Genomic DNA, 21,904 nt, shown 5'->3' on the forward strand with positions numbered 1-21,904 from the left:
ATGCCAAACCCATTGTCCATGGAGGCACTCTCCTTGGATTGGCTGAGAATTGTCCAATTACCCAGGTGCAAAGTCTTTGAGCTGATTTGACCCACTTCCGCTGTCTCAGTCCAGGGGCTCAATGGCAGAAACGTCATAAAAAACACACATCTATAAAAAACACACACAGCACAATATCAATAAAGGGTTACCAAAACAACTCATGCAATAACTAAATCATGCAACATAAACAAATAACGCACTCAAAATAATCAACCCACAAGGAAATCAAAAATCAAATCCTAGAATTAAAAACAAACACATTTCTGCCAACTGACATGTTTATCTCAGTAACACCTCAACGAAATGTCTTCAAATTTGGCACAAACGGTCATTAGGATTCAAGAGTAAGTTGATTAGATTTTAGTGGTCAAATGTCAAAGGTCACAGTGACACATAAAACATGGTTTTGGCCTTGTGAACGCGATGTCTCGGTAACACCTTGAAGTAACTTATTCAAATATGGCACAAATGTCCCCTTGGACTCAAGGATTAATTGATTAGATGTTGGTGGTCAAAGGTCAAAGTTTAAGGTCATGGTGATCTCATGTTCTTGTGAATGCAACATATCATGGACACCCAGAGGGAATTTTCACTACATCTGGTACACTGTGACCTCACAAAACACTGACGAATTCATACACTATTTATAACACAATTTAACTCAAATGATTATAAGGATAAAATGAAGTGATGACACTAATTTGCAAAAGGTCAAAGGTCAACTTGACTGTGACATCATAATGTTCTGTAAAAACACTTCTGGCCATTATTATTATTATTATTATTATTATTATTATTATTATTATATTATAATCAATGATTAAAGCTGTGGAAAGGTAATTATCACCCACAGTGAGCTGACTATAACCACTGATGCTGAAACATTAAAATATCAGAATGATGCTGTGGACAAACAGCTGCTAAACATGGTCAGGGTGCTGACTGAAATGACTGCACAGGCAGAAAACACACGTGTGTGTGTGTGTGTGTGTGTGTGTGTGTGTGTGTGTGTGTGTGTGTGTGTGAGGCTAGGTTGTTGAGAGGGGACAGAGGACCATGGAGGGGGAAGTGTGTGTGTGTGGTTGCAGCTCAGACGGGCAGCTTTTCCCTCTTTTCTCAGGGAGACGTCTCTCTTATCGATGCTGAACCAATTACACACCTCACCGCCTCAGTTATGAGTCATAGCCAGCAGCTGCCTGCCGCTCCTGCCGCTCCTGCCGCTGCGCGTCTGCACAGATCAGCCGTGTGATAGGGCGGAGGAGGCGCCGACTGCAAACAGCCTGCAGACACGAGAAAAAATAAAACGCTGTTCATTCACGGAGAAGCCGCTGGTGGTTATTTTTAGGGGGAGGGAGGTAACGGACAGCGGACGCCTTTGCAAATATTTCCATCGCTTTGCCTCGCTCCACCTTGCAGGATGTCTGCGTAAAGCCGTGCGTAAACAGAAAAGCTGCGTGCGGCACCGCGGAAAAGAGACGCTTCACAGGCAGTTTCACCTCGTTTCTGAGGAAAATTTCCGCTCCGCTCACTGCGAACGACGCAGCGGTGTTTCCTGATTCCCTGAGCAGACGGGCGGTGGATAAGATCGGAAGCGTAACTGTTGCATTTGAGGATAAAATTTGGGAAGTCATTATTTTTAATATTTTCATTGTTATCATTATTATTATAATTATTATTATTTGGGAGCCCGGACACCGATCGAGTTGTTTCCATCAGGTGCAGAGCAGAGAGAGAGCATCAGATCCGCCCTGCAGAGGTAACACACAGACACACAGATGACACTACAATACAGTTTAACAGCGGTTTAAGAAACACACACACACACACACACACACACACACACACACACACACACACACACACACACACACACACACACACACATTCGGACAGACAGATCTGAATCCAGAAACGTCGATCACACCTGAGCCGTTGCGACAGTTGAGCCGCTCTATCTTCTTAAAATCATCTTATAAATGAAGGGTCTGTCTCTAATATCCCAACAGTATTCCTTATCATATGTCAGACACCTGCAGCGCTCATTTGGTGCTGATCTCCATCTATTGGCTTGATGATTGGTTGTTAATTTTCTGCACCTATATTCTCTTATATGTTAACAATGATTATGGAGCCTTTTCTGATTTATAAGCGTCTATATGTTTATTTTGAATCATAAAACCCAATAAAACACAATGTTCCTGTAATAGCCCATAATAATCTCACAGGTGCAGCCTCTGTGGCTCTGTAGGGAGTTGAGCCTCTCTCAGCCTCATGATTCATCTTAATCTGCTATATAGTATGTCTATACTGTTTCATCTCCCTATGGGAATGTATAGTGTGTTGCACTGTTGTGGATGGCTGTGTATTCCTGTAATGTCCCTATGTTCTCACAGTGTCAGTGTATTTGCTCTTATGAGAGTTTACATATGTGTAATAATGTTAATGGTGTTAGTCAGTATTAGGCTGTGGTTTCATGTGGTTTGGTTATATACTCTGTGTTTGGCTCTCAGAAGTGTTCATGAGGGCTGTACCTGAGGTTAAGGTGGACTAACAGTTATTTTCACCGTAGCTGTTGGACTATCAGTGTTAGTGTTTATTAAATGATCCCTCCATGTTTTTGTTCTGTACATTTCTGATCTCCAGGGTTAAAACCCTCTGAGGTCGATGGATGTTCCTATTAATATCTTTGCAATAGTTAAGCGTAGAAATATGGTTTAGATGTTGTTAGAATCTGTTGACTCTCAACTTTCTGGTTCATATTCTTGGGGGATTGTATGTGAGTCATAGGCGGAGCTAGAAGGCCTCTAAACAGGCCTCTAAAATTAGGTTAAAGTAGTGACAGACAACACTTTTCATTTTAGGCATTTGTTATACATTTATCTACTATTTTACTCACACATTGCACTTTTTTTTATGAACCTAAGACTGTGGTATACCCAAAACAATTAGTCCGCATCAGTAAACGCATGTCATCTATTTTTCAGGATTTGGGCCAAATTATCTCTTTGCGCAAAGGGTCAAACAGGAGCCTCATTATAGAAAGAGCTGAAATTGCTCTGAAAATTGTGATATAAAACACTTGGTATTATCTTATATGCAAGTCCCTTAAGAAATAATGTAGAAATCGAGAAAATACCCTTAGACCTCATAGGGTTATTAATTATTTTGAGCAAGCTGCTATTAACAATAGTCTGTTGCCATGTTAGCATCTCATTGAAGCCGCAGCTACTTAAGACACAGCTGAACTTTGAGCTAAATGTTAGCTTGCTAACATGCTCACAATGTTAAAAGAGGCTGCTCTCCTGTAAAAAATGAGCCCATAGATCGTCTGTGCAGCAGGTTATTATGACCCATAGTTACGTTTTGTTGCTAGGTGACATCTAGTGGTCGTAGTAATGATGACAGGAGCAAAGAGAACATAGTATAAAGAGAGACAAAGTCCATGTCAGGAGGAGGTTGTGGTGGATGGATGAATATGACACAGGAGAGAGGTGTTCAATTCCTGTGTGAAACCAGCAGTTTATGTTGTAACCATGACAACAAAGATCGTCTAATGTTCAGGAAGTACTCCTTTTAACCCAAATCACGATCTTTTCCTAAGCCTAACTAAGCCATGACCGCTATTATAGTAACCATGACGACGAAGGTAGGTATGCCGCTGTCAGGACAGTTTATTAGTGTAACCATGACAACTAAGGTCTGGTCCACCTGCTGCTGTAAGGGTGCTATTTCAGGAGACACTGCTAGGGGTCGACCTGTGTGGATAAAGCTAACATGCTAATGTGTTTGGTTTTGTATGTTTTTTTCACAGTGTTTTTATTTTGCACTGCGAGCTCACAGTAAACTCAGTCTGGTTCTGTTCTGTTCTGTTCTGTTCTTGAATGACTGTAAAGTTTATTTGGACAAAATTAAAAATCTGACCTCATGGTGGCGCTGTAGGAAAAATCAGTAAGATGTTTCAGCTGCGAAACCTGAATGTCAGCGCCTGATTTCATGACAATCCATCCACTAATAGTTGAGATATTTCACTGAAAACCACAGATGTTAACCTGATGATGGCACTAGAGTTAAAAATCAGAGGATTCATTCTCTGGGGACCATGAATATCTGCACAAAATATCATGCCAATCCATTGAATAGTTGTTCAGACATTTCAGCCGGAGTGATCATATCTTCATCTCTATCCTTCTCTTTATAACATCGAGAACTCTCAGAGGCTTTAATGTGACGCCTGTGGTTCTGCAGGATTAGTCAGTGTTATTTTTTATATATAGATTATATTATTGGGATTGATGATCATCCCACGTCATTGTTACCAAATGTCTTAATCCAGATTGATGGTTTGAGATGGTTTCAGATTGTGATGAATATCAATATCGTAAATTATCCATATGAATATATAATGTGTGATAATGATTTAAACCGTGTGACCCTTCGCTTTGCTTCATGTATTCCCATATTCTGTTCCCTCTGTTTGCCTTATTATCCAGTCTATAGGCTCACAGAGATAACTGCGTCAGGCCTTTGCTTGAATGGTTTGATTTCTCTGAGCTTTAATGTGAATAACCCACATGGTGTAAATACATGACGAGGTGTGTGTGTGTGTGTGTGTGTTCCTGTAACCTCAGACTGTGAACTGACATTTGCAGCAGCAGATTCATTGGCTGAGTCACAAAGACTTTTGAACATGATTATTGATTATAAGGTTCATTTGTAATAAACCTCCCCATCACAGACTTCAGCTGATGTAAGGCTGATAAGGCTTCCATGTTTATATGCTTTTCAGGCACTTCTGTATTATTTAGCACGAAGTCTGATATATCAGAGCTTTCTGAAGGAATCTGAACTGTATGTAGGCCAACGAGTTACCAACTGGTGATGACACTAACTCCAGTATGACAAGAACACAGCGCTAGGCTGAAGATATTTTATGATATAAAACGACTCAACCAATTATTTTTAAGATTTTTAATTCATTGATTGGCAGGTAATTAATCTTCAAATATTTTAATAACCTATTAATCCTTTTAGAACAGGACAGTTTTCACTATTTTCTGGCACGTCATAGACCAAATGATTAATTGATCAACAGACCCCTGTGGCAGCTGTGACCCCTTGACTAAATCAAGTTGACCTCATCAGTTCATAAACCAAAAGCGTGGCTGCTTCCTCTGCGTTGTGTTGCTACATTGCACCACCTGAACATCAACCTGTTATATTTATATAAAGTATACATCATGTACTAATGTAATATTTTGCCAGGTATTATAATTTTGTACTACTAGCAAATGAGAGGTGTGCGTTGATGGCATGAACCAAATTGCAACTTTTAAAAGCCAATTTTGAAATTTTCCCCAACCTTTGCAAGGAGGAGTTATTCTTTTCTTTTTTTTCAGATGTCCCTGGAGCTGTTTTATCTGCCTGTATTTGCTTAATGCAGATTATTCCCTCTCCTTTATCTCAGTGTTTGGCTAAAAGAGGCTCAAAACCTCCAGAGAGATTTGATCATTCTCTATGAGTTCACAGTTATAAGTGAAACTGACATTGCACAGTGTCCCTGTGGGCCCATACAGAAATCTAATATATGACACATATGATGCTATATCAAGGGTGAAGTTGCTATACAGTATATGTCACCTATAAGAGGATATATTATATTCACATATATACATCCTCTGGATATATGAAGATATAAGTTTATAACATGTATAAAGTATCTGTAGTAAAATTTTATTTTATGTACATATATTGAAATATCTATGAATTTTTATATGGCATGACATGATGCGACCATATATGTTAATGATATATTAATTTATATATGTAAGCTTATTAAAACAACATTCATAAAAAAATTCTATTTTTTCTTATTAATTTCTCATTGATTTTAAACATCGTCTATCTTCATGTTGTGGGAAAGTGGTCTCAGACTTTTGGGCCCAACTGTTTATATTATCAACATACTGACAGTCTTTGGGATGGATATATATTGATATATATGTTTACATAAATATACATATTTGTATGGGGTAGACATATATGTCAATATATGAAATTGTTGTGATTTCTAATAGGTTTCATATATATTTATTACATATATGTTTTTATTTTATATGTGGCTATATTTCATATATGAAGATTCAATATATGTACATATATTACATTTGCTTACGGGGTACTTCAGCTTCTTCACAATGTGTGCTTTCTCTCAAAAATCTGGAGATTTTAGTCAATAAGCTGCTTCTTCTTGTCAGTGTTGTGACAGTTTCTATTGTGAGTGTGTTCAAAAAAAAATCAAACCATGGTTAAGCTTATTAATATGGAGACACAGGCTCTTCTGTCTCATCAACAATAGATAACATGACAAGTCTCGAATAGGAAGCAGCAGCTCCGGAGTGACAGATCTGCAGCGGACTTTATTCCTTTAGAGTGCAGTGGAAAAATGCTAAGAAATGACTCTTGGCTCACAGAGGAAAGTCAGTTATTTTCCACCAACTGGTCTGAAGTGAATCACTCCATAACAGAACACACACATCCACAGATCAGGGGTGTCAGCTGAGCGTTCCCCGCAGCTAGAATTATAATTTCACATGTATTTTGCAGTCATTTTCTCCTCCCCCGGTCGCTGCCATCCACGCTAGATTGAACCCAGCAGGATCTTCGGCTCTGACTCATCTGCTGCTCACATTCATCCGGTCCTCACACACTAACCCTTCGCACCGACCTCCACCTGTCTGCAGCGTCGAACCGGAGGCAGCTCCAGCTTTTCTTTTGACTTCATTTGACTCGACAGGTGAAGTCTAACCGGAAATGTTTGTTTGCACCGTGTCTTTGTTAATGCGCCGCCGTGGGTTTGTTGGTTTGTTTGTGCTGGAAAGTATTTGGCTGCAGCTCATCGTCACAGTCGGCTGAAAACTCCTGAAATGTCAGGAACGAAGGAGCAGATTTCTCTGCAGTTTATTTTACAGGTTTCGAAATAGTTTGTCACGGCAAGAAATCACAGAATCTTCTCAAACTGCCTTTGACATGAGAGTCATTACAAAACCCACATGGTTGTTAACATTTTGTGGTTACTGAGGGACATGGTTCATCGAACAGGAAAAAGACAATTTAAATAGACTACTTCTGCTTTTACATACATTTTATTTTACCTCACATAAAACACTGCATTCATTTCTGTGTTGTTAAGGCACTAACTCATGAAAATGACACTTAGTTTCACTGGTAGATAACTGAGAGAGATAGATCTTAATATTTGTAACTACAAAACACAAACAAGAGAACGAACAATTTAAGACTTAAGAGTCACCGAGAGTCAGTCCATCGCGTCATGATGTCATCATACGTGAACAGGGGGTGAGGCTGTGTGAAGAGCAGGAACACTTGGCGACCAACAAATTTCCATCTTGAAATAAGAAGTGTTTTGATAATGAAGTTGTGAATAGTATAACGCTTGCAGCATACCAGGAAGTCAGGGGCATTAGTTGCAGTGATTTTGACCGACCCGGCGGTGGCGGTGGTGGGAAGAGGAGAATGCAGGTGATCTGGATTTGAAGTGGACGCTGGTGAGCTGGAGCTGGTCCTGGATCTGAAGACTGGAGGTGGATTGGGTGGGAGGAGGGTCGCAGCAATAAGCACTGAAACGAAAGCTGACAGCAGGAGAGAGGGAAGAACCAATTTTAAAGTTTGACAGCAACAACATGATTAGCTGGTTGAGATGATGCGAAATCCGACTGGTTACGGAAAACACCTGAGATGAGCTGATTACGAGAAGTCTTCTTATTTGAACTTACACTACTTACTTAAGCTTCATTAGTTTCTATTAATTAACTCTAAATCTGAATATTTCCAGCCCCATCGAGCTCTACCGATCAGATGGTTAGGGCAGCCTGTATGTGGCCGGATACAGCTCATAAAACCTTGCGTGCAGGGTAACCTAGAGTAGATGACTGTACCTGCATTTGAAGTCATTTCTCTGCAGTTTGAGTCGGTCGGTTCAACCACTTTCAGGATGAAGCATCTCAACTGTTGCATGATTGAGATGAAATGCGGTTTAGACGTTCATGTTCTGATCAGGATGATTTGTGTTAACAGTGGTGACCTTTCGTCTAGCACTATCATCAGGTCAAATGTTGAACTTGTCCAATACTTTTATGAAAAACCTGCAAACCTTTGTTTTCAGTGCCAGTTAGTGAATATCCCCCTGCCACTGCACGGCTGTGCCACTAACTGTCTTTTTCTTCTCTCTTCAAACCAAACCTCCAGATGGCGAAGGCAGACCAGCGTTTCGGCCAGCGGGACGGCTCGGACCAGAACTTCGACTACATGTTCAAGCTGCTGATTATCGGTAACAGCAGCGTCGGGAAAACGTCCTTCCTGTTCCGCTACGCCGACGACTCCTTCAGCAACTCCTTCGTCAGCACCGTGGGCATCGACTTCAAGGTGAAGACGGTGTATCGCAACGACAAGAGGATCAAGCTGCAGATCTGGGTGAGGATGGACGGGGTCACTGCACCTGTCGGTGATAACACTTCATAACTTCTCACTTTGCCGTTCACTACAGAGTAAAGTGGTGAGAATTTGTGACGCAGGAGACAGTGAGCATGACTCGTTAGCAAAATGCTAGAGGAAACCAATGGAGTGACGAGCGCGACGAGATCCCATCAGTCCACTGTCGTAGAGTTACTGTCTCGGTCAGGAAGCTTCTAGTGTGCAGCAGGATTACAGCCCATCACATAACTGATCATAACATAATATACTGTAACCTGATATCATGGTAATTTATTTATAATGATAATAATAAACTTTATCTATAGAGCACTTTTCATACAAGAGAATGTAGCTCAAAGTGCTTTACAATAAAAAAAAAAATCTAATAGTACAATCATTAATAGTAATGAGAATAGACAATACCTATACTTACTTACTCTTATTCATGAATAAAACAGTAGATGATAAAATATGTAAATGAAAATAAAAACAGAAACCGCTAAGAAAAGTAAAATTTAGTATAGTCTGACTCAGCATATGTAATTTACTGTATTGTACTTGAATGTACCACAATATAACAAATTGTAACATATTTTGTTCTAATTATGCTGGAACACAATAGAGCAGGTAGTATTATATACTTCAATGTATAATAACATCTGGTAATATAAAATATTACACCATAACATCCCATATGCAAATTTAATATATGTACATATATTGAATTTTCATATATGAACTACATGTTCATATGTAATAAAAATATGTAAAAATTATTTCTGAAACGTATTAGAAATTGTAACAATTTCAAGTACTGACATACTGTATATGTCTCACCCATACAAACATAGTCTATGCTTATGTATATATGCTTATCTTGTAGAGATATGTTACATAAATATATATCCATCCCAAAGCCTGTTAATATATGTTGATATTATATACAGTAGAAAAACATATATAGACATATTGAATTTATATATGTATGTTGTTTTAATAAACTTGCAAATATAAATTAAATACATATCATTAACATATATGGTCACAACATGTCGTAAAAATAGAATTCATCTTAGAAATTTTTAAAATATGGACATTTAATTTAACAACATGTAATTTTACCATGGATGTTTCATATATTTTATGAATTTATAGCTTAATGTATCCAGAGGATGTGTGATAATAATACTGTATATCACAACATAAGATAATATAACATACTGTAACATAATGCAACACATGATTGGTGCAGTGTAACATGATGTTCTGCTCTCAGTCAACAAGCTGCTGCTGGGAGGGAAAAGAAAAGAAAAGACCGTCACACAGAGACTTCTGGGCTATAGCTTGTATCATCAGTTGGTGATGGTGTTGCCATGGCAGCAGCTCTTCATACTCACTCAGGCTCTCGCTCACACGCACACACACACACACACACACACACACACACACACACACACACACAACACACACACACACACACACACAGAAACACACACTAACAGTGCTGTCTTCAGTGGCAATTAAAGAGACCTCTTGGGGCGAAGAGGTTGAGAGCCGGCAGGCGACAGAGGACCGTGAAGGGGTGAGGGTGTGTGGTGCGGGTGTGTGTGTGTGTGTGTGTGTGTGTGTGTGTGTGTGTGTATGGGTGGGGGTGGGGGGGCAGTGCCATAAGTAGAGCTAATCAGAGCCAATTGATTCAAACTGAAAGCACAGTTATGAGTAAAAATAGATACAATGCACACACACACACACACACACACACACACACACACACAAACAACAACACAAATGTATGTAAGAGCTTAATTAAACTCCATGTTTGCTACACAACACTAATGTTATCACACCATAGGCTTGATATCAAAGGCTGGGAGTCGACCCTGTCTCCTAGACATTACGCCTCTTCTACTAAATTGTAACAGGAAACATCATCTCTGACTGCATGTATTTTTGGAATGAATGAATGAATGAATGAATGAATGAATGAACGCTACAGCAGCAGAGACTCCAGGAGGTGGTTGTGGTGGATGGTGGAGGATGTACGAACTGAGACCAGGTTCACACCCACAGTCCAGTCTGTGGTTAACTTGCCAGATAATTAAATTAATAACATTCCCTGTTGTTTTCTCACATTGCAGCATTTTTCTTCAAACATTGTTCGGTCCAGATGTTTTCTTTTTTTTTGCTTGTGCTTTGTCTGTCTGCAAGCTCCAGTGCGTTGAGCTCTCAGGGCCACCGTACAGAGAAGAGGGAAGAAAACCAGTGGGAGAAACTACATGGACCACGTAAAACACAGACTAGCTAGAAAATCTTGGTTTTGCCATAAAGTTGCAGCGTGAAAAGTTATCTCAGGTGTGTGTGTCTGGAAGTAAAACCCTGGGACAGAGTTTGGTTTGATAAATGGATGGTTACCATGGTAACATTGGTCTTAAGCCTGAGTTAGCCCCCAGGCTAACCACAGGCTTAAGACCAATGGTAAGGTGTCTAATGGTTTGGCTTAAAATGAGTCAGTCTTTACTTTTGTGAAATGGCTTTAATTGCATTAGACTGATCTATGAGCAACATGAAGACTAGACCAACACTACCGACCGGTCTGAGACATCTCTGTGAAACCCGCCCCTGATCACCCAACATCACTTCTGGACCTCACTGACGCGCCTGCCCATGTGCAGTGACGTTCTCTGTGGAAATCAAACACACATTTTTCTCTGCTTTTAACTAAACAGAGAAGAATCAGTCACTGCTTGAGGTTCTGCTCATACTCTCCATGATTAATGTCTGTGACACACACACACACACACACACACACACACACACATTTATACTCCACATCAAATCTCAGTTAATTAAATGTGAACGAGCACTCGCTGTGTCCCTGAGGAACGAAGAAGGAGAAAACTAGGGATTGTTGAATGAGTGCAGAGGAAGCAAATCACAAAAGAGCTAAATTTAGAAAAACTGCTGCACCCAGACCAGCTGCGGTGCTATGAGGATGGAGGATGGCGGCGCTATGCGACCGTCGCAGACGGGTGTGAAAGTCACATTGAGGCTCAGCTGGTTTGTGCAGTGGAGCAGCGTCTGAGCTGCTTCAGATAAGGTAGTTCAGGGTCTTAGAGGAGATGAGGCTCTTTTGTCTCTGTGAGATTAGAGAGTGAGATATTCACACGCTGGCAGCAGCAGACTTTATAACTGATAAGCTTTTATTATGTCATCACGTTTCAAACTACCTTTTCTACTTATTATGAGTTTGTATGTATAAAAATGCTTTTTGCAGAATCTGCTTCTATATCTATAGACACCTCCTCTCCACAGGGAGAACAAGCCACAAACAATAAGAGCCTGTCTCCTAAATAGTTCTATACAACTGAACTGCAACTGCATATGTGTTTTATAGGAAACGTGACTGTGACCAGATTCTGTTTTCTGTGAGCCTTAATGAGGAGCCACGTTAATTTAAATAACTGGCAAATCACAAATGAACCAAAACTACCATCTTTAACGAACCTTAATCAAAGTGCTTTTGTTTCCTGAACCACAGACGGGACTCTGGATGTGAACCATTGTGTTTGACGGTCCTGAACTTTGTACGTCCTCCATCCACCACAGCCACCTCCTGGAGACTTTGCTTATGTAGCTTTTAACCGTGACCCAGACAGAGATCACGTTTCCTACAAAACACTTTTGTTGCAGCAGTTTTATTTGTATAGAAACGTAACTGAAAGTCTACAGCCCTGCTAGCAGCTCTGTGAGGCTGGATTCGAGCTAAATGCTAACACTAGCATGCTAACACGTTCAAAGTGACAATGCTTATGTGTTGATGTTAAGCGAGTGCAATGTTTACCATCTTAGTTTAGCATGTCACCATGCTAACGTTTGCTAATAAGCAGTAAACACAAAGCTGAGGCTGGTGGGAACATGATCAGTTCTGCAAGTGTGTGTTGGACAAAGGGACATGTTGAGTTAATTATGGTTCTAGATTAAAAGTCAGATGATGGACTGAAATTATTAATTTATCCTGAGGGGAACATGAATGAAATGTCATCACAGTCCATCCAGTAGTTGTTTGGATATTTCAGTCTGGACCTAAGAGGTGGATCCCTTATGAAAATGCACATGTGAAATTCAATATTTCACAAATTTCACATTTGTTTTTCAAATCAGTACATAAAGTTTCGCATGTGAAATTTTAACACGTGATTTTAACATGTTTTCTCATGTGATCACATGTGCCACTATGTGATTTTGCACGTGGAATTCATGTGGTTTTGCTGTCTGTAAGTGACGTCCATGGAGCCCTGCTGCTAACACGGTTCAAAATGAACAAGCAAACACAGCGTCATTAATACACAGCATCTAAAACACATTCATAGTAGTGTGTGGAGTATTAAAGTTTACCTTGCCGTAATCATGACAAAGTTGTAAAATCCTACAGGTCAGATAAAGCTTTTGAACATTTTAATCTTTCCCTCCAAACAGACTTCCTGGATCTTATTTGGTTTTTAAACACTCTGACACAGCCTCCTGCAGGCGTCCCTGTTTACTGTGTTAACACGTTTTTATTTACTTTGTGATAGTGAGAGCTGGTTGGCTATGTTACATCCATTTAGCTTTGCCTCTCTGAACAGGGCTGTTTCAGTGGTATCTCTGTAGCCTTGATGTGTAGTTACAGACAACTATAAACCCAGCTTTACACAAGCGTCTGTTACTCTGTGTATTTGATTTGCTTTAAGTAAATGCAGCTTTCTCCATAAACTCCATCTAAACAAGACTTCAAGTGTTCAGGAGAAGAGTTAGAGCAGGATTTCCAGAGGCCTGAAGCAGAGAAAAAGTCTTATATTTCATATGTAACATATACATGTTAAATTTCATGTAACATAAAAAATTTTTTCTTTCTTAACTTTTAATCATCTTTCAACCCCCCAGATTTATCTTGTGGCTCTGTTGAGGGTTGAACAGAGACAGACTGTGGTTCAGCTGTTGATGGTGACAGGGTGAGAGGTGCTAAAGTGTAGATTCAGTCTCTGTGAACATCAGTGTGAAGTCACAACGTCAACACATCACTGTATGTTATTGTGAGGTGAGAACAGGTGTGTGTGTGTGTTGGGGGGATGATCTTTGTCTCAGGATTAGTATATTGAATTTATTCTGTGTTACTGTTATAATTCATACAGTGATATCTGACTTTGCAATAACAAAATCGATGTCTTAAAACAACCTGAGGTAAAAGGTTAGACATTATCTGCACACGATTGTAGCCGACCTGCTGTAGTTTTCCTGTTTGTTATTTCAATGCTTGGGTCACCATGGAAACGGCACCTGTAGTGTTTGCCAAATCAAACAGTCTGGTTTCAAACATGCCAGAACGGATGCAGCATTATCCTAGCTTAGCATGTTGGTATATGGGCTTATCCTCACTCACTGTAAACAGAATACAGTGTCCAGCAGTTACACAGAACATCTGACAACAACCATCTGACTAAGTGACTCAGTGAGCCCGTCCAACACCACATTGACCTCACACACGCACACACACACTTTCCTCCCAGCTGGAGCTGGCAACTCTAAACTGCCAGTAGGTATGAATATGAATGTGAATGTTGATACACTGTAGATCTGTCCAGGTGTAACCCCGCCTCTTAACCATTGTCAGCTGGGATTGGCTCTGGCCAATCAACTGACCCTCAAGAATAAACAAGTATGGGGGCACCTTGGTGGCTCACCTGGTAGAGCGCGTACCACATGGACTTAGTTCTAACCGCAGCGGCCATGGGTTGGAAACTGACCCACAGAAATTTGCTGCATGTCATCCCCTCACTCTCTCTCCCTGACTTTCCTGTCTACCTCTCACTGTACTATCACATAAAGGCAAAAATGCCCAAAAAATAAATATATAAAAAAAAGAATAAATAAGTGATGGATGTATGGATATATACATCCAGAGGTCAGTTTATTAGGAACACCTAGATAAAAATAAATCAGTCTAATACAACAGTCCTGTAACAAATCCTCCTCCATGAAGGTTGTAACAGTTCAGTTTGTGTTAAGGAGCTGATTCAACTGTGTGATCATTATGGAGTTTTAAGTGTATTGTATTATAATGAGCGGTGCTTCTGTTATTTAACGTACTTTTACGTTTTAAGTTGCAAGTTAGATGGGATGGATAAAATAATAGAAACACATGTCAGTATGTATGTGTCCTGGACAGACAGATGCCTGAACACCTTTTCAACATCTGGCAGGAATGTGTCTAGGTCTGCATCTGTAATGCTTCTTGGTGATATTACGATTGGCTTTTTCCATATATATATCCATATATATTTATATACTGTATATATATATATATATATATATTTGTGTGAGGTCGGGTGCAGAGTGAAGAGCTGCACACATCATGTCTTCTCCTATCATCAGTGCCAGAATCTTTGGATGCTTGTTTTCTGGTGTATTTAAGGTCACAGTTGAAATTCAATATGAAAAATAAAGTGGCTCTAAGCTTGACTTTCCTGTAGTGACACCATCACCAGAAAATGTCCACCTATGACACCTGCTCTGGTGTTGGTCTCTAGAGGATATACCAACGTATTAGAAGTTTAGTATTGACAGGCAGCTTCAAAAAGTGATTTGTTTGTTTTTGTTTCCAGGACACGGCAGGTCAGGAGCGATACCGCACCATCACCACGGCCTACTACCGCGGTGCCATGGGCTTTATCCTCATGTATGACATCACCAACGAGGAGTCCTTCAACGCCGTGCAGGACTGGTACGTGATTGGACAGAAACTAGAAGTTCAGATTCAAGTCAGACACAGCTAATGATTTTTGTTGTTACCTCTGTGTGTGTGTGTGTGTGTGTGTGTGTGTGTGTGTGTGTGTGTGTGTGTGTTTGCAGGGCCACTCAGATTAAAACATACTCGTGGGATAACGCTCAGGTGATCATGGTGGGCAACAAGTGCGACATGGACGAGGAGAGAATCGTACCTCCAGAGAAAGGAAAACACCTCGCCGACCAGTTAGGTGAGACACTGCTGATTCAGCACTGCTAAATACGCTCAGCCTGGGTGCTAAATAAATACCACAGCAAATACTCTCCAGCTCAGGTTTCATATGCTAACAGAACTCTTAACACCTACCTTCATGTTACCTGAAGGTGTCAGGTGTGAGTATTTCTTTTATTGGTCTCACATTGTTCCTCAGCATAGAACCAAAGGAACCTCCAGGGTAATGGAACCAGACCAGAGGTTTAGGTTCTGCTCATTGGTTAAAATAATTTCATCTTTGTTTCTGAGAAAACACGCTTTGTAACTAAACGTGTATTAACCCGTTCAACTCCAGGAGAAAATGACTTCACCTCTGGGTGTGTGTACTGAGGAATGCCTATTAGTGTGTTGTTTATTGCCCAGAGCCAAGGAGATCTTTGGATAACGGACATACCATACTGGTTTTAGCTCTACTGGTATTTTTTTCACTTTTACCAGACTTGAATAAACATGCACGCCTCAGTTTGTTCTGACAATAACACAGTTACTCACCAGGTCAACCTATTTTATTTTGTGATGAGACAGTGCTCAAGCAACGTCATATTATAACGGTATTTTGTGAGCAGCTACAGGTGGAGACTGAAACATTACAAAGTGGGGTATCACACCTCATCCAAATGTTTGGATCAGCATCATGAAGCTGAAAAAGCCTCACCAGGATTTAGATATTTGTGAAGTGGGTAGAAGAGTCTGAAAACAGCAAACACACTTTGAGATGCTCAAATGGATTAAACCACACCCCACTGAAGTCTTTAAGAGGCCTGAAGAGAGCAGTGTAAATGTAGGTTTCTAAACTTTTTCTGGCTTGTGTCCTCGTTAAACAAAACAAATAATCACCTCACACCTTTTCTGGAAAGAATCCTGTAATTTGGTGCTAATTAAAGGAAAAATAGAGAGTGATCTTATTTCCACCTAAGCTACCACACAACATTGAGAGTTTTATTTAGAAGATACCAGGTGAGCAACACACAAGCATCAACCTCCAGGGCTGAAAAATGACCATAAGTCTCAAAACCTGCAGTCTGGCTCCAACAGTGAGTCAGTCTCCATAGACTCCCATGTTAAAATGTCCAACTTTACAGCAGAAATAAACATGTTTACAGCCTGGTACAAAAAAACTTTTGGTCTCTATAGCTAAATTCCACCTTCATGACACCTGTTTCTGTAACTCACCTGTTTACATTTTATTAAGGCTTAAAATGATGTATAATTCAGGGCGTGGCTTCGTTGAATGACAGGTGGGTAAGTGTATGCTTGCCACAAACCTTCGTGCACCGAAGTCTCAGCTCCGCACACGCCTCATCTCTTTGACCATTTTTGGATTAGCTGGGAGTTAGGGGGCGGGGTCAGACACTGCCAAGATGGCAACGGCGGAGCAGCTCACAGAAGCTCTTCAGAAACCCGTGGGTGATGTCACAGAGGCTACATCCATCTTTATTTACAGTCTACATACATTTAAATATCTACACACAAACAATTCAGCATAAATAAAGACGTATTAAGTTTCCATTAATAAATGGATAAGAACTAAATATTCACTGGAGTTTAAATGGAACAATTTCTTTAATGGAGATTCTTAATAATCAAAACTAATTGAACTTAATTGTTTTAGAACTCTCCCTCTATTTTTCCTGTAATTAAACCCAAACTTTAAAGAAATTATTTGAAAATAACAGACTTAAAAAAAATTCTGAGAAAATAATAGTATAACAAAAACTAACAAAGCCACATGTTCCTTTCACCAGTTTAACCCTCCTTTTTCCTCCCGCAGGCTTTGAGTACTACGAGGCGAGCGCTAAGGAGAACATCAACGTGCGGCAGGTCTTCGAGCGCCTGGTGGACATCATCTGTGTGAAGATGTCGGAGCGCGTGGACGTGGAGGTGCCGGCGGCTCCTGCCACCAAGACCACCAGACTGACCGACAAGCCCGCCCAGCTACCTCAGAAGTGCTGCTGATCATCTGTGACCCCTCCGCTGTCGCCTCGTCCGCTAACCCCCGCAGAAAAAGAAAAAAACAGATTAACTATCGTAACATTCCTCTACACACTCTCTGCTTCAGTCCATGTTTGTGAGCCGTCAATAATCACTATGCCTACTGCAGTTTCTGCTAACTAACATTTATATAGCCAGTTTCATTCCTTCCCTATCCCCGAGTACCTGAGGAGGCCCTTACATAGACGGAGGAGTAAGGGCAGCAGTGTGCTCCAAACAAAATCATGTTTGGATTGTTTCAAAAGTTTCTACAACCACTGTTGATTGTACGTCTGCGTTGAAAAGCTAGCATGCTAACTGTGACTAGAGTTAGGTAATGATGTTCAAGCTAGATACATTAGGGTTAGCATGATGAGGAGAATAAAGGCCCGGTCACCCCAGAAAGTGACACAGCACACATTGCTATCTCGCAAACCACTGCAACTGCTAACTTGCTAACCAGTAAAAAACCGTCAAGTCACAGTGTTTCTCAGAGCTGGCAGTTTGGTAACTGCCAGTTGGCAAGCTACAGAGCTTTGTTGCTTATAGGACAATATGAAGCACATTTTATTTGAGATATTCGTGCCATTGGCACCTGTCATAACTGCTAACTGTTTCTCTGGAGCGGCAGAGGAGGGTAATACAGTATAATGCAGCAGACATGTGATAATTGAGTTACATAACTAACAGTTTCCCACTTGTAAACAGCGTTCACATCAACATCAAATGCTCTGATAAATCCTTCTCAGAAAGAAAAGCAGTAGCACAAGAAGAATGACAGCTGCCATCTTGGGTTGTGCGATGACTTACAAGTAGTACACATAGGAGTCTTTCCCATCATTACTTTCCTTCTTGCAATGACGTGAACACAGCATAAAAGTGGACAAATCTGAGTCGCCTCGTTCACTCTAAAGTTCAGTACTGTCATGATGGTTTCCTATTGGTCAACAGTGCAAAGTTGTGGTTGATTACAGCAGATCTAATTTATATAACTTTAAATTTTGAATTCTGGTGTGACCGAGCCTTAAATCTGGAATCATGCACCTGTTAGGATACGTGCTAACGTCTCTAAGTAGGTGAGGGTGCTATAAGTCACAAAGAAGCTGTACACATCAAACAAGCTTATTGGCCAATCCAGCTTCCTGTTTGGATGCAGGTTCAAGCATCACAGCCAAAATTAGAACCAGTATAAAAGAAAGCAGACAGCAGGATCATTTCCAAATGCTTAAGGGCAACACACACCAGACATGCCATCAGTAGCCTACATGTGCAGAGCTTTTGCACAAATGACATGTTTTAAAGGAGTGGTGGTGAAATTTAAAAAAAGGGCTGATAAAAAACATCTCTCCAAAAATAGAAATAAAACCAATAACGTTGAAATATCAGTGCAAAATATAAAACATATAAGCACCTTGTACATGAAGTGAGGAAGCCCCTCTGAACAGTTAATGAGCGTCAACACTACAAATATGACAGCAGCAGATACTGATGACATAAAGATGCTGCTGTTTTGTGCACTTTACAGAAAACAGTTGGTGCAGCAGTTTTGACATGTGTTATACTGTATGTTGCTGGTGTGTGTTGGTCTTTCCATGCAGATGGAAGTTCCAGACAAATGAACCCAGACAACACAGGCCTCAGATTATGACATTGTTGACTTGCAGATGAAACAACAACAGTAATTGTGGTTGTGTGACCTTCCCAGATGTACTGTACATCTGGAAATCTCACACACACTGCCCCAGTCTCGGCCGAATGTGCCGTTTCATTTTGGTCGTCTTTGTTTTGAACACACCGAACGTCAGATTTTGTTGGAGTTCACTGTCAGGAAGAGCTGGAGGCATTGTCCACAGGAAAGCACAGCACTGCCTCTCCTCAAAGTGTAGCACAACGAGAAACTCACTCCACCACAGCTGCTCATGCACAAGTTTACAGGTCGCAGTCGTTCACCCGCGAGTCATGCGCCAAAACATCAGCTAGGCTGCTTTTCAGATTGCTAGTGATAGTTAGGTTCACTCTGATACAATATGCCTATAGCACACTAACTGTTACTGGCCTTACTTAGTGCTGTTTTTGGCTTGAAAGACGCTTTAGGGCTACACCACCAATGCACAACTCCCAGGCAGGGCTGCAGCCGAAATCATTTGAGTCAAAGGCTGAACAGGAAAAGGGCCGAGTCCCAAACGTGACCGTGACATGCTACAACATGAAGTTAACAGGACTTCCTGTGATGGGTTGAGAGCAGATATCAGGTAAACATATGAGACAAATCAATATACTGGAACAATAATAACAGCACTTGTGATGCACTTTCATCAACGATAAGGGAAACACTTAAAGTGATGTTCACACCAGGGTTGGACCAAGTCTTTTAAAGACCTAAAGCAACATTTGACAGAAAAAGCCACAGATTCATCCATCTCCACTGCAATTTGATTTGTCTCTATCTAAACTTATTGCACCACTATATTATTAGTTAACTATCTGGCCATGTCCTATGAAGGGGCCCCGCGTCTCTAGCTTTAAAACCTTAGTCTATACTGTATTTTCTTCACATGGAGCATATTCTTCAATAAAGCAAAGTTGATCCAGCACAGGGGGTCATGGCTGTACAACTTGGAGGTGTCAGGTGCACATCATCAAATCTAGACACTAAAATTTGTTTTGTTTATGTTTGCTTTTCTTGTTTTGTCATGAGCAAACTTCCACATGAGAGTTTCTGGTGTTTCCCCAGGAGTAAATAACCAACTAATCAAAGCTCAGAAACCAAACTGGACCAGAAAAGAACAAAAAAAATAATCAACTAAACAGGTACAAGACCCGTATCAGACCCTCCAGACTGCCAGAGACTTGAGCCCAGACTGCCGCTGAGAGCTGCAGCCCTGCTTCATGGTGGCTTATAGCTTTTGCACTGGCCGACACAATCCAACGCCATACTGAGGGTGTTTTATACTCACACATGCACATGTGAGCAGAGCTGACGAGTGAAGAGCACACGGTTCTCTCCCTCCCCTTCAGCAGGTGTAGTCACGTAGCCGTCATGTTCGCAGTGTTTCCTACATGAGTGTGCGTGGGTGTGTGTGTGTGTGTGTGTGTGTGTGTGCGTGTGCGTGTGTGATATTAGAGCCAACACATTCTATTGTTGCATATGGTTATCATGATATTTATTGCGTGTTCAGTTGTGAAGGTTTTTGTGTTTGTGTACGGTATCTTTGACGGAAGTGGGATATTTTGATAATGTCATGTCAGCTGAGATACAGTACGTGTGTGCAAATGAACGACTTCAAGAAAAAGGAAAGATGTTGAGGAAGAAAATTGTGCATTTATTATTAAATATTATGGAGATAGAAAAAACAATATCCTGCCAAATTGTTATATAGCTACAACAAGCGCACGTTTTTGTGTGTGACTCCCCACTGTGTTTCCTCATATTGATATATAAAAATATACAATAATATTGACATTGTCTTCATATGATTATTTTTTAAGTGACTTTGTAAATGATAGAATTAGAAATTATAATGGTGTTGAGTATGAATTTATTTTTATGCTGTGTATACCATGGACAAATTATATAGAGAGTTTATGTAAACTTGTTGTCTTACAGTTCACTCCTGTACGGGGGAGAAGCACAAAGTGATTGTACAAAAATATTGTGAATGTTTGTATATTATAGATGCAATTTAGTATAATAAAAAAATCACAATCTTTAATCAAAACATCTGGCTGAGCTTTTCCGTCTCTGAAAGGTCTTTTGTAAAGTTACGCTATTTGTCAAATAAATATACTCTGTAGTACCTTCTACTACTATTAAAAAACATGACAGAAAAAATATTGAATGCAGTGTAAAGACATAAAAAATCAAAATCAAAAGCACACACATCAAAACACAACGTAAGAGAAAAAAAAAGCTTGAAGAGCACAAACAAAAATAAGTAAAGTAAAGTGAAATGTGTGAATAAAATAAAAGAGAATAAAAACATGTATGAACATTGTTGTCTGAATCAGTTGTTCCTGTGACCTGGTGGGAAATTACAGAATTTTTGAGTATGAAATTTCGCTGTCATAAAAAGTAAATCCATACTGAAAAAAACTTTTTTAGTAAAATATATGGTTGTTTTAGTGTAATATTTCTCTTTATAATATAGCTCTTATATTTCTTTATATTCTCTTTTTGTCTAGTTCAAGAGACTGAACTCAGGGCCACTCAACCTGGAAATCTCCTGTCCCACTTTATCTTACTCTGTCAGGCTGAGTTAAATCTAATTATCCTAAAATCTGTTAAGACTATATGTAGCTTTTGGATATACAATATGACAATAACAACACAAGGATTACTTAGAATTTAGATGTTGTTTAATAATT

At 40.1% G+C, this 21,904-nt stretch overlaps 1 protein-coding gene across 1 annotated transcript; it reads left to right on the forward strand.

Annotated features, from left to right (window-relative positions):
• The first annotated feature begins 1,218 nt into the window (after positions 1-1,218).
• Positions 1,219-21,523, forward strand: rab3b (RAB3B, member RAS oncogene family). The gene is made up of 5 exons (XM_056379278.1): positions 1,219-1,798; positions 8,308-8,532; positions 15,174-15,292; positions 15,421-15,545; positions 17,340-21,523. Exons 2-5 carry the CDS (start codon positions 8,308-8,310, stop codon positions 17,522-17,524), a joined length of 654 nt encoding a protein of 217 aa, XP_056235253.1. The 5' UTR covers positions 1,219-1,798; the 3' UTR covers positions 17,525-21,523.
• Positions 21,524-21,904: the final 381 nt, after the last annotated feature.

The sequence above is a fragment of the Seriola aureovittata genome, chromosome 6, assembly GCF_021018895.1.
Source record: "Seriola aureovittata isolate HTS-2021-v1 ecotype China chromosome 6, ASM2101889v1, whole genome shotgun sequence".
Lineage (NCBI taxonomy): Eukaryota > Metazoa > Chordata > Actinopteri > Carangiformes > Carangidae > Seriola > Seriola aureovittata.

Bases quoted from the DNA above. Each gene is read 5' to 3' on its own strand.
- rab3b (XM_056379278.1), top strand. From the start codon at position 8,308: ATGGCGAAGGCAGACCAGCGTTTCGGCCAGCGGGACGGCTCGGACCAG. The intron at 8,533-15,173 runs GTGAGGATGGAC...TTTTGTTTCCAG, and splicing joins GGATCAAGCTGCAGATCTGG to GACACGGCAGGTCAGGAGCG. The intron at 15,293-15,420 runs GTACGTGATTGG...GTGTGTTTGCAG, and splicing joins TTCAACGCCGTGCAGGACTG to GGCCACTCAGATTAAAACAT.